The sequence below is a fragment of the Centruroides vittatus genome, unplaced genomic scaffold, assembly GCF_030686945.1.
Source record: "Centruroides vittatus isolate TY-2023 unplaced genomic scaffold, ASM3068694v2 contig_439, whole genome shotgun sequence".
NCBI classification, from domain to species: domain Eukaryota; kingdom Metazoa; phylum Arthropoda; class Arachnida; order Scorpiones; family Buthidae; genus Centruroides; species Centruroides vittatus.
The window spans coordinates 3,483,926-3,498,142 of NW_027122239.1; the positions used below are offsets into that span (position 1 = coordinate 3,483,926).

Below are 14,217 nucleotides of genomic sequence, written 5' to 3' on the forward strand. Positions count from 1 at the left end.
CTTTTTTTAATGATTTTTTTTAGTAGAATAAAATTGTGAAATATGTTTACAACATATTAGTTTTTAATATTTTTCCAATATTTTGAAAATGTAATATAATTTTCACGATACAATTCTATAGCTATCTATTTTATTATTCAAATACATAGATAAAACATAAAACAAATAATTGCCGGATATAATTAATTTATATATATATATTTTTAACTAGAAAACTCTACATTTATTAAAAAGTATTAACCAGATTACATCAACAAAATTTGATGCATAGATATTTAATTAATAACTTACTTTCTTATTGACATATTCCTTTCAAGGATGTTGATATTCTTGTTTAAAAACACAGAACAGCATAAAATTAAATTAAATTAAAATATTTACAATTTAAAAATGAAATATTATCGGGAATGTAGACAATGAGAGCCTAGTAAAGTCATTTGATCATGGTCTCGGATTTCTTTATGCAAGATATAAGTGAAAGTTGTACAAAAATAGTGAAAAATCTGTTTTCATTTGTTTTATTAATGTTATTTGTATATATATTTATGCAAGACTGTAGTTATTTTTGTTGTATAACCGTACCATATAATATATAAGAGGTCCTTCTACTTTCATTAAAATGCAATATAATTAAAGTCCGAGGCTCTAAGCAGTAGCTCTTTTTGGCTTAATGTAAATCCGGCATTAAGTTTATGGATTTGGTAAGGATAACCCTCATATTTGTGCTAGTCCAGACCCTATCGCACTTACATCATTCCCTGATTATCAGTAGTTTTAGTATATAACACAATTCTAAAAATATTTTTCTCTTGATATACATCCTTAATGAGTTTTTATTATTATTATTATTTAAAATATAAATTTAAAAAAGTATAAAATGGATAAAATATCAAATTTCAATATCATTATCACATCTTTGCCAGCTGCGATGATTGTTGCAATGGAATGACGCGTCAATTGCATAACGCATTTATATACCGAATAGAAAAAATCTGCACATTGTTCTAAATTATAATCAAATCAATTCGTCATATATTATTTAAATATTAATCAAATTAATAAAGGAAGAAATTCTCTCGAAATTAATTAACGTTAAATGAAATTCGCCACGCAAGTTCGACCACGCACGCGTTGATTATAATGCAATCGACGTAATTACATTTCGATTTTCTCTATCGATTTAATCTATAATAAATATATTCTAATTCGCAATAACTTCGGTCAACAACATTTTGAAAATCGTTCAACTTTTGTTGTTAGGTAACTAAAAATAAACCAATCCTATCTCGTAGTTAATTTAGCTGCGCGTTTGACACCGTGCCAAATTCATTTTTTTACAATATTATTCGTATATAAACAATTATAATAATTTAATTTAAATAAGAATTATTTTTTTAAAAAAATACTAAAATTATTTAATGCAATTATTTTTAATACTTATTTTATTTTGCTTTTTATGTATGTCGATAAAAGTGAACTGTGGCGACCTCTTCCGTCGATAATCGGTGCTAGACTTCATTAATGCTGTCTCATTTAGTTTAGTGATAATGGAGGAGTTGGGCTATTCGCAAGCTTTCGATGTTTTTGATTCCAACTGACGATGCGACATATAACTTAAATATAAAATATATTTAACATTTTGAGTCTATACTTTTACAGAATATTTTAGAAATGAGTGAACTAACTCCCGAAGAGGTAAGATAATTAACATATATTAGTATTCAATATTGAGTAACAGATTTGGATATGTTTGTGTGGAATTATTCATTATTTTTCTGTCTAATCGACCTCATTTTTTAATTCTAGAGTTAATTTTTCGTCTCTTGATTGTAGATTTTCTCTGTAAACTTTGTAAACATTAACACTGTAATCAGCTTTGTTTTGATGTAAACAATACAATAGCATCTACTGTCTCAAGTCCCTTGCCAAAAGAACTTATTCAAATATCTTCACAATTATAAATTCAATTATAAAATCACTTACATTTTAAAATGATATTTCAAATGTAAATGATTTATAATGGAGGAAATTCAATTCTTCATTCATAATATTTTTTTCTTTATTTCTTATTTTAACATCATTCAATTAATTTAGAACTTTAAAGAATATCTTTAAAGTTCTAAATTAACTTTTTTTTTTTTTTAAATGCTTAAATTTTTAAGATTAAATATTACATTTTTGACACTTTTTTTTTTTTTTGTTTTTTCATATCTGTTTCTGTATTGATTATTTGTTTATTTATTATTGATGCTTATCTATGTTTATAAAGAATATATGCTTTTATATTTGATATAAAGTAAGGGTGCGACTATGCAGATGCGAATTTAGTAGCGAGTGATATAGTTCTCGCAAAGGAAAATGTGCACGAGTGAGAAGCGAGAAATCTTGCTGGGGTGAGCAAATTTCTGGTTCTTGCATGGGGTTTGATATTTATTGTGTCTTGCATCTGCATAGTCGCATCCTAAGTGCAGTTTGTTAATGCTATCTGTGTTATGTGTTCTTGATGTTTATTGGCGTGTAAATTTAAATTTAATTATAAAAATTATTAATTTATAACTATTACAAATGTTCTGATATGTTCATATTTTTATAATTATTTATTGTAATTTTATAGATTTTTATTGTTATAAATTGTATAAATTATGCAAATTTTTGTAGCTGATAAACTGTATTTTAATGTAAATGTAAAACAGATACTGAGCCTGACTCTGACAGGTTTATTTGGGATTTTACTCTTTTAAGATTTCAAAATAATGCTATTATTAAATGTTTTAAAACTGTTTTTATAAGTAATGAAGTGTAGATTTGGTTTAGAAAATTTTCAGTAAAATATTAATTTATATTATATGATTGACATTAAAGTTATAAAGTTTTTATGTTTTACAAAAATTTTGCAGATGGTTCTACTTCATTTAGAATAAGTTTTCCTCCTAAAAAAAGGAATTGTCAATCACAGATACTGGATATCAGTATGGGGTCACACAGCAGTCTGTTGCTGTCTAGCAATGACAAAAGAAATAGTTTTTTAGAGACTAGACTGAATGCTAGCATAGTATTTATGATAGTAGACACTCATATATAATCAGTCAAGTAGATAACATATATATATATATAATATATATGTAAAATTTATAATTTATTAAAATGCATTGTCTATATATTATTATAATACAATATTCAGTATTCAATTTTACTTGGAAACAATAGTTAATAGGAAAATTTAAGTTGATTTATTATTACAATTTAATGTTTATATAAAATTCACTACTTGAATTATTAAAAGAAATAAATTTTTATTATTATAATTGCCAAGTTATTATATTAATTAATAGATATAAAAGCTTATTTTTAAGTTTTAATTAAATCATTTATGAATGCTTTATATAAAGCATTTAATTTAATCTGAAATAAATATTTTTTAGGATCTCTCAACTATTTGTTTGATCTTTGGAGAAACTTTCAAATTATAGATTCATAAATTTTTTAAATTACTGTTTGAATGACTTTAGCTCTAAAACAGCAATTAAAGAAATGTTAAGTGTGAGAACTTTTTTTCCTAGAATGAATAAATTATAATGGATGCAGGACAATTAATCAAAATTCCATAATTATCAAATTTAATTTAATAAAAAGAAAATTGGTTATAAGTTATTTAGTTATTAATGCTTTAATTTCCATAACATTAACAATTTTTTTTCTTATACAGTATATGAAATCTATTTTTAAAAAATCTAGTTTTTTAATCTTAGTATAAATTTTTTTAAAAATGTACCACTTGAATTACATTATCACTGTTTCACATAAATAATTTGAATTTTTTTCTTACTTAATTTCCTACAATATAAATACAGAATTTAAGTGGCTACTTTAGTTTAGTTGTGATTTTGAAATAGTTAATGTATGGATTTCTATTAGTTTACTATTAGAGCTAAATATAACATATTCTGATAATATGAATTTGGAGAATTACATGATAATATAATAAAGGATGTTATAGAATAAATCTTAAAAATCTTGATTTCTGTTGCCTTCAAATAATATACAGTAAGCTTTAAAAGACCAAAAGATTTTTGTCTAAAAGGAAAAATTTAGAATCTTTTTTTTTTTTACTTGTGAATAGTAACATGTCTAACCTTTGACCCAACCTTTTGTTCAGTCAGTATAAAGTGCTTAATGTATAAGTATAAATAAATTAGTATTACTTTAAGCATATTAAGATCCTAATAGGCATGTTAGCTTCCTGTCTGGCATTACAGGAAACCCTGTAATGCAAGATCTTATTTTATGATGATTAAATTATTATTTAGAATGAGAATTTTAGAAAGCCAATTGCCATAAGCCTGAATTGGACCTTCTAAAATTCTGAGTTGGAGCCAGGGGCTTAATCTACCAACTTCATAGCCCTGGTAAAAAGAAAAGATGCTTTACCATTTGATATTGTCATCATCTGGTATAATATCAGATACTTTTTGTATACTTTTATTACATGTTGTTTTTGTATAATTTTGGAAAAAATATTTATCATATAAGAGCTGTATAAAGTGCATAAACTTTTTCCAATTATCCCTCAATGTCCATTTACTGCAATACAAACATCTTATTTAAAAATTGCATCGTAAAGATTGCAGATCAAAAAAACAACTTACAGTACAGACTTATAAATATTAAGCAGGTAAATCCCTGTTGTTTTGTATGCTAAGAAGCACTTTCATTTGGCTGATAATTACTTCTTGGATGCTTTCATAACTTGACATATTTTATTTAAAATAAGATGCAAATATTTTTGGAAACTGAAAAAAATGATAATTAATTGCAAAATGAAAATTTTTGATCTTTCATATACTATGCTATGGACTCTGATTCATAGTGTGCATGGTATATCAAGTCAGAAAAATACATGGTTTTTGATCTGTATCTGTTAGGTAAATGATATAATATATGGGTTATTACAGTTTAAATATCTTGAAATGTCACTGTTTAATAGTTCACATCTTAGTTTAGTGTGCTACATAAATTACATGGTGTAAATTATGATAGAATTGTGTACAATACAATGAAAATGGAATTATATATCTGTAGCATGTTCTATGGTTTAAAAGTTTGACCATTTTTACTACACTGAAAACAGATTGCTGAAGAAAGGTATGAACTGACAGATTAAGGACGAACCTCTGCTCTTAAAATTAATCTGAAATGCCTGAACATTTTCAGAATAGTTTTATTTAAAGAAAAAAAAATTGGAAGTAGATTAAAAAATTTAAGAGTTAGATAAGTATACAAAGAATACATAAGTTATACACTATTGTTGTTTTGTATTAAAATGCCATAGAAGAATAATTCAATCATTATTTACTTTAATTTTCTATGGAAGACTTACGTATATTCTGGAGAAAATAAAAATTTTTCATAACCCACATTACCATATGCCTCATTCCTCTGACATAGCCATTAAAAGTATGACACATAAATATGCAGTGTAGAAGGTACCATCTCAAATATTAAAATGCTGAATTTTTTTATTTTAGTTAGCAATTAATTGTAGATAAAATAAGTAAAATGGGATACTGAGACACTCCTAAAATTTTTTTTATTATATTATTTTATAATTAAAATACCAAAATTATAAATGCTAAAATAAACTTTGGAAAAATTAAATAAAAATAATTTTAATGTCAATAAAAATCCAATGACAGATCTAAGATTCAATCACTCAATTCTTATTTGCTATAGAGAATTAATGCTTTCTTCAACAAAAGATGTACTGTACTTTCTCATATGGTGAAGATCAATGGATTAAAATGGTCAGAACATCCAATAGGATACTGAAATTTGTTTTGTTCATTGATTTACTGTTTAGAAAATACACAAATATTTGTTTTATTACTGTCATATAACTTGAAAGTTATTAAATACTGTAATATTTTAAACTGTATAAGAATGTTACTTTAATAATAAAATATCAAATTGATTTCTACACTGTAGAGTTTAAAATAAGGAAATAAAGCAAAATGGTAACAATGTCATCTTTACTTTTTTGTTAGCAAATTGGCATAAAGTAATGCTATTGTATGTAAGCAAAATGAAACATTATATAGTCAAGCTAGGGATATCATAAGTGCATAATTATTTTAGTTATCAAAATTTACTTTATAGCAGTGAAAAGAGCCATAGTTTCTAATCTACTATTATTATAATTATCAAGTCATGTGTCTTAATCATTGTTGAGACTGAATAACTCATAAAAAAAATTATCTTAAAGGTAGTCTTTCATTGGACAGACTATACTACTGCTACTACTACTACTGAATAATAATAATAAATGCTAAAATATATTGCTGAACAGAAACTCAAATGGTAAGTCTAAAAACTCTTGGGAACAATCCTGGAATTGTTAAAGTAAATTTGAAGAAATTTCAATGTCGATGACCAACCGTTGATATGGATTGAAATTTGATTTGCTCATCTTCTAAATGGAACCTTCTAAAAGTTTCAAAATCATTGTTTTATAGAGAGGAAAATTATTGGAAACTTACCAGCTTTTAAGTAAAAGAAGTGCATAATAAAGCATGGATTGATGCACAGAAATGGATTGGAAAGAACTAAAGGTGAAGCATGCATATATGTAGTGATTTCAAAAGTTTTGGTTAAAATTTTATGGGCTGATCAATTATTCAGTTTACAATAAAAAATTATAATCAAAGGGGATGTATTTACAAAGATAACTGAGTTAGAGAAAAAGCTGTATTTCAAATTATTCATAGTTTTAAGTCTAGTTAGCAATAAAAAACAAAACAAATAAATTTGCTACTCACATTATTTGCAAAAGTGGTAGTTCTATCAAAGACCCAAACAATGTCAATGCACATCTGTAGATATGAAGCTTGTATAGCTAGTGAACTTTGAGCATCTCTTGTGTAAATTTTATTTTTCTTTAAATCTTAGTTAACTAAACATAACCTGTTTCTAAACTAATAAATAGTGACCTTTCATAGTTTGTACTATAGTAATTAATGTTGAAACAGTAAATTGATTTTGAAATAACAATTTTTCTGTGTAATTTGGTTATTTTTGAGAATCTGACAGCAGTGCATTACCATTTTACTTTACAAGGTGATCAGTTATTTAATTTAAAGTTTTATTCATCACTTTTGTGTATTTGGTAGTTTTGAAAAAAATTCCAATGACTATTGAAGATTTTACTGTTGAGTGGCCTCTAAAGTAGTGCTGTTTTGGAGCATGTTTGGTGTTTTGACATCACATTTAGTAACATATTTCATTTACACTACCTTTTTGCTAGCTGCAACTGATCAATGATGGCCACCCATGAAAGAGAATAAAGACTCATATCAAAATAAATGTATTCATTGCTGCATCAATACTCCAAAATGCGTTCATGAACCACTGAAAATAGGTGTGTCTAATGTAAATTAAAAAAATAAATCCATCTTTAACTTAAATAAACACAAGTTTATACATGTGAACATAGAAACTACTACTAGTGCCACCAACTTCCTGTTCCAATGCATAAGTCACTCATTGTTCAGCAGATCCACATTGCTACATGATAGCTATTGATGGAAACACCTTTTCTCAATTACAACTGTTGACTCTGCTGAATGCAGCTAATGATAGATAAATTTATGTGGTGTTTAAAGGATTTTCACGTTTTCTAAAGACTTTTGGTGATTGATGCTATTTGAAAATCTGTTTGACCTGTTTGTATTTGATTTAAAATTGGTAGATAACCTGCATTATTGCATAACCTCACCAACTTTCAAACTGCCTTTTTAAACACAGTTAACTGGGATTATTCATGCAAAATTGCATTACAGATAACTAGAGTTAGCTGCATAAAATTATGGTAGTTTTTAATTGTAAGAAACCAGTTTAAAACTTAAAATGTTATGATTTAAAACTTTTAATAGTTAATCTGGTAGTTTTTGTTGTAATGTTTTAAAATCTAAGATTTGAAATGAATTAATGCCTCCAAAATTGCTGGCTTATGTTTTTTACACCACCTTAGATATTGCTATCAACAATGAATATAGGTTACTGCTTTTTCTTTTTATGTAATTGTAAATGCTTGACATTATTTTTTTTATAGTTGAATTTTTTTTAATCATCATAAAATGTAAGAGATAAAAGATACCTATATTCTGTAAAATGACAAAGATAACTACAATAATAATCATCAAAATAGTACGGTAAATTTAATTCATATATCACATGATCTTTTGCTCTGATTATCATTATTAATACTGACTTGATCAACTACTATATTAATATTATTACTCTAATCATTGCTAAATATGATGTATAGTACATTTTAAATTAATACTTTCAGATGTTAAAGGTTTATTTCGAGGAAAAGTATGCTAAGAATCATGCTATGATGATTTTTTATTTCAAATAAACGTTTTAAAAAATTAAAAATAATAATAGTAAACCATATATTCTTAACAAGATATTTAATCTGTTGTTTATATTTTCTTTCGTACTTTGTTTTTTTCCAGTATTGCCTAGCTATTTGTGTATTCTCTGTCTACATGATAGATTTGTATCTGTCCTCTATATTTTTATTTTATTTTTTTGAATTATTCTGTTTTCATCCTCTATTTTTAAAATCAATAAAAGAACAATATCTAATCCTTATATCTATAGTCATCTAAAAAGTTTTTTGTTACATTTCTAAATAAAATAATAATAAAAAATTTTAGATATATTGTTTACCCTTGTCTTTCATTATATTGGGATGTAATTTTCAACTTGCAGATCTGTAAATTTCTGCTGTCATTCATCTGTATTCTTCCTCAAGAACAGAGTTAGATGAAAATTCAGCCCAGATATTGAAAGTTTATTGGCCAGAGACCCTGATTAACCATATATAAACTTCTGGTCTAGACTGGAAGTTATAGGTTTTGTTTTTTTAATTAAAATGTGAATGTCACAATGCCAGACTGCAATTTTTAATGTCACAATTAGTAATCGTTAATATTTTTAATTTATTTTTACAGTTTATTTTGATTTCATTCAGTTCTATTTATAGAAGAATAATGTGTTGAATATTAATGAATTGTGTGAGAATATGTTGAAGAATAACAATATATTATTTTACATTATTATTCATCATTTTCCTATGTTTTTGCTCTTCTATTGTCAAATATTTATATTATATGTAGTAGTAGTAGTTCCTCCAATACTGGGCAGCAATTATCTTCCATTGATTTCGATCATGAGTGAGGACTTCAGCTTCCTCCAAGTCATACGGGTCGTTGTTAAATTCAGCGCTGCATCGCAGCGCTGCTGCTTAGGCTGCAAGAGCGCTGCGATCGCTGCTGATGGTCTTTTAACAACGCACACGGGGAAGCGCTGCAGTTCCAAAATGGCGGCTCTCAGTGCAATTGTTGGAATGTTTAGTGAATTATTTAATTCGAAAAATTTCAAAAGAAATTCATTTTTGCAATACAATGCCTTATTTAGGAAGCGTGAACATGACGACGAAGTAATTGCTGGAATGGCAAGTTCTGTTGTGGTGCAACTGCGGAAAAAAGCCAGGATACAAAACTATTACGAGGAAATTATTCCTCGATACAGTGATCTGGATTTTAAAGGTCACTTCAGACTTCAGCGTGAAAGCGTCGAATACCTTTGCCAGATTCTGAATTTAAAAGAAACGAAAATAATTGGACGGTCATCCGTTATAGAGGTAAGAAAAGAAAAGGTTGTCCTATTGTCCTTATGGATTTTAGGAAATCAGGAATCCTTCAGAAGAGTAGGTGATCATTTTGGACTAGATAAAGGACATGCTCACAGGCTGTTCATAGTGTTTTGTAAAGGTGTGTGTAATTTTCATTAAATGGCCAGTTGATAAGGATGCCCAAGAAGTGGTAAAAAACTTTTCATCATTAAGGGGCAGAAACAGCTTCCCAAATGTCTTTGGATGTGTTGATGGGACATTAATACAAGTAACAGTTTGTCATCATGAAAAGCAAGAATATTACAGCAGGAAGCAGTGCACTGCAGTCATACTTCAAGGGATCTGCAGAAGTGACAAAATGTTTACTGCTGTTTATGCTGGCTGGCCAGGATCTGCACATGATGCAAGGGTGTGGCGAAATAGTGATGTAGGAATTGGGTTATCAAATAAAACTCTCCCACTCCCAGAGAACTGCCATTTACTTGGGGACTCAGCATACCCACTAGAGACATATTTGATGGTTCCTTACAAGGACAATGGACATCTGAATTCCAAACAGAAATATTTTAATAAAAGACTAAGTTCATCTCGCATAGTAATAGAACAAGCATATGGTGATCTGTTTGGACGCTTTCGTCGACTAAAATTTTTGTTTGTAAGAAACAAGCAATACTTAACTAAAATTATTCTTACTGCTTGTGTTTTACATAATCTTTGTATTCTACAAAGCGATGTTAGTCCAGATGAGGATAAACACTTCACTCCTTTCCAGCCTCACCCAAGCCAACATTCAACTAATGCAGCAAATAATAAGAGGGATGCTATTGCTGATTATCTTTATGGGGTCATGAGACTACAAAGTAGTAGTAGTATAGGGGACAATTCACAAGAAAGTGATAATATAGTGTAAGGATAAATAATATGAGGACACTATTATTGTATTAAAAACAAATTTTGTCTATATTTGAAATTGGCTGATCAACTCAGCATGTATTAAACCGGTGTGTTAGAAATGTATTTATTAGCCTTTATTATCAGAAACTTTATTAAAATATGTGTAAAATCATATGAATTTAAGATTTTATGTACAATTTTGTCATTTTCTCATTAGTTATATGAAATAATTTAATAAATGTTATTCTCAGTAATACAATTCATTGAATTATACTAAAGTTAAATAATTGGAGGAAATGTAAAAATTGAACAAAGATTAAAAATATCAAATGTAAAAATTATTGTAAATAAAACAATCAGCTACAATGAATTCACATATTGTTATTTTATTTTTCTGCAATTTTTTGTAATACATTTAGAAGAGAACTCATCATGTTTATTCTCTTCTCTTCACTTTCCTTTTCTTATTTTAAACGTTTCTCTTCAATTTCTTTAAATTCCTGCCAGCGCAGATCTTCTCTCTGGCGATCCTCTTTTCTTTGTTGTTGTTGTTGTTCATTGGCCCAAGCTTGAAACCACTCTGGTGGATCATCTTTTCTTTTTCTTTTTAAATGACTCTGAAAAGCTTCTACTGAAGGGGGGTTGTACTGCAGAATTAACTGCTGCCACATCGCTTTCAGAGTGGGCAGACAGTCCTGACAAACTGGTTGAAGGTTCACTGAGAGATGGGATCTGTTCCATGCATGGTTCTGAAGAAATTATATTTTCTTCTGGCGGATTGATAGCTACTCTACAGCCAAGTTCCTGATCCAATAAGTTGGAGTATGGCCAGGTGATTGCAGATTCTCCAGTGTGGTGTTTTGCCTTATCTCTATTTCTCTTGTAGGTTGTCTTGAGATTTCTCCATTTTTTGTCACACTCACTGGGAGAAACAGTGTAACCGTGATTTTCCAACCTTTTTGATATTATATCCCATAATTTTGTTTTTCTTACTGGTTTTCGAAAGTCGCTGTCCATGTTTAATCTCGTTGTTATCAACAATCGTGTGGCCGAATCAGTCCAAGAGAAATCTCCTGCAACAATATGAAACAACAACTATTATTTATAGCATATTAGTATATACATGTATATACTGATGTACTTGTATATAAACATATACATACCTGATTCTCCCTCCTCATGTGATTTGCTGACCAGTCTTATAGCATTAACGTCTACATCTTCTGGTAGACCAATCTGTTCTCTCATTCCCCTCTCATGTATTAGTTCTTCGAAAAAACGAGGAATGAAATCATGATCTGAAAACCATAAAAGAACATCACTTTCTGTTGTTTGATAGGAACTAAACAAGTGACTTGTCCTTTTTAATTACTTTAAACTAAGCTATATAGCCAACTATTATTAATGCTATAAATAAAGGCTTATCATACTCTCCAATTCATAATAAAACTAATTTATAAAATTTAATTGTAATTTTAACTGTAACTGTGCAAGGTATCCTTTATCACAAGGAGTAATAAATTGCTTATCATATACACTTGAATATTATTTTCCAACTGATGAGAGACTAAGTCCAAAATGCATTTTTTTTTTCTTTTGGAAAATACACGTGTATAAAGTCCTATAAATTAAAGGATATGTAAGCCTTTATTTACACCAATCATAGCAATTTGCTAAAGATATAGCCTAGTTTACAGCAATTCTTAATAATGTCACGGAATTACTTTTAGGGTATTAGCCTGTAATATTGCATAGAAAGATAATTATTTGTATAATGTTAAAATTTATAACCAATTATGTAAAAGATATGCTGTTACAGTCATTTTTATACAAACTTTAATATATAATTTGTGCGATTTTCGAGTTTATTTCGTGTAATTAATAACGTGTTATGAAAAACATAAAACTTACCATTTTCTAGACGATGTTTTATTGAAGAATCAACTTTTAATTGAATCTGTAAGTTTTCGTAAACGAATTTGACCAAGTCCATCGTGGTGGCTGCCATTTTGTTGAAGCGGAAATAGCACCTCGTTCGATCGCTGCAGATTTAACCTCGAACCAGTGAAATCGCTGAGAAGTTCGCTGCGCGCAGCGCTTCAAGTAAACGAGTTTAACAACGCCCTCAGTGGCATCGCTTAGAAGCGCTGCTCGCAGCACTTAGTTTAACAACAACCCAATATTGAGCATCTTCAAATCTTGAAGAAAAGTTCTATGCCAAGTATTCCTGGGGTGGTGTCCTCGTGGTCATTTGGCACCAGAGGGAACCCATTTTATAGCTCTCTTAGAGATCTTATTCTCTCCAAGACTATCCTAGTCAGATCAGTGGATGCTAATCCCAATGCATGCACCAGTCTCTTCTGCCCGTCGCATGACATAATCAAAGGCAATGAGGAAGAGAAAAGGGGACAGGACACAATCCTGACTCCTGGTGTAATTTCAAAGAAGTCCGTATGACCACCTTCAGTCTTGACACAACAACTTGAATGCAGGTATAAGGCCTTGAAAATAGCGACAAAGTTTGTCGGTACACCATATAATTGTGGGATCTGCCAGAGAGACTCGCAGTGAACACTGTCAAAAGCTTTCTTGAAATCAATAAAATTGATGGCCAATGGATGTCGATACTCAATGCATTGTTCGATGATATTTGGAAAGGAGATCTTCTTGCTGCATGATCTGCAGCAAAACCCAGCCTGCTCCTCCTGCAAGCGCTGATCGAGGGAAATCCGCAGGCGTCGAAGGTGGACCACACAAAATGCCTTTCCACGCACAGAAAGGAGAGTGATACCTTGCCAGTTGGTACATTCGAAGATTTCTCTCCTCTTAGGAATTCTGACTATAGCACCCCTTCTCCAATCCTCTGGGACCTCCCCACCTGTTAAACAATAACATTAGCTTTTCCAACATGGGCTGCCTTCCATGCTTCAAAATCTCAGCCATAATTTCATCCAGACCGGCTGCCCTACTATTCTTTAGGCTTCTAATTGCAATCTCCACTTTCTCAAGGGTAATATCACCAGTGTCTACCTGAAGCTCATCCTGTGTATCCTCAAATTGTATATGATGGTCAGTTCTGCTTGATTAAATATTTTCCAAAAATGTTCCATCCACTCTTGTTCTACTCATCTTCAGCAAGCAGAGGCTTCCAATTTTTGTCTTTTATTGGAATGCTGGAGTTACTCCTTATCCTAGTCAGTTCATTGACTATGCAGTACAGGGTCTTGGAGTCATTCCAGTCGGAAGCCTCCTCCGCTTCAGCACCCTTTCATTCTAACCATTCCTTCTTGTCTTTCCAACAGCTTTTCTTTACACGTCTATCCAACTCTGTGTATCTTTGGCTTTCTCCCTCCATCTCAGCCATTGTTTTAGCATGAGTGTTGCCTATTTGAGAAATTCTATTGTTTATCATTTAGTGAAAATGAATATTAGTCCTTTCAAAGATTAATTAGCTGAATGTTCATAAGGTAACAAATTTGTCATGGTCTCAAAATGAAGATTTGTTTCTATATAGTGTATAATGCTAAAGATGCCAGAAGTAAAGAACAAAAATTGAATATCATCAGTGGTGGTAAGAATATAGCACACTGAGAAGAGATTCTAGGACAAGATTATAAAGATAAAAC

General features: G+C 29.5%; 2 protein-coding genes across 2 annotated transcripts in view; one reads left to right on the forward strand and one right to left on the reverse strand.

Moving 5' to 3' along the window:
* Window positions 1-1,499: 1,499 nt before the first annotated feature.
* Window positions 1,500-14,217, forward strand: part of Ube4B (Ubiquitination factor E4B) — a 58,164-nt gene continuing 45,446 nt past the window's right edge. The window contains exon 1 of the mRNA XM_067272486.1: window positions 1,500-1,695. Within this exon, the coding sequence (XP_067128587.1) occupies window positions 1,672-1,695 (24 nt within the window). The 5' untranslated portion in view covers window positions 1,500-1,671. The remainder of the gene's footprint in view (window positions 1,696-14,217) is intronic.
* On the reverse strand, window positions 11,056-12,762 carry LOC136977068 (uncharacterized). The gene is made up of 4 exons (XM_067272507.1): window positions 12,503-12,762; window positions 11,755-11,889; window positions 11,296-11,664; window positions 11,056-11,219 (listed from the first exon to the last, which is right to left on the reverse strand). The coding sequence occupies exons 1-4, from the start codon at window positions 12,597-12,599 to the stop codon at window positions 11,056-11,058; spliced, it is 765 nt and encodes a 254-aa protein (XP_067128608.1). The 5' UTR covers window positions 12,600-12,762.

What these genes read in the sequence shown, in the direction of transcription:
- LOC136977068 (XM_067272507.1), bottom strand. Translation starts at nt 12,599, where the DNA reads ATGGCAGCCACCACGATGGACTTGGTCAAATTCGTTTACGAAAACTTA. An exon ending in AAAACATCGTCTAGAAAATG is followed by an intron (nt 11,890 to 12,502) that starts GTAAGTTTTATG and finishes TATGGTTTTCAG; the next exon opens with ATCATGATTTCATTCCTCGT. An exon ending in TCTCAGTGAACCTTCAACCA is followed by an intron (nt 11,220 to 11,295) that starts GTTTGTCAGGAC and finishes CCCCTTCAGTAG; the next exon opens with AAGCTTTTCAGAGTCATTTA.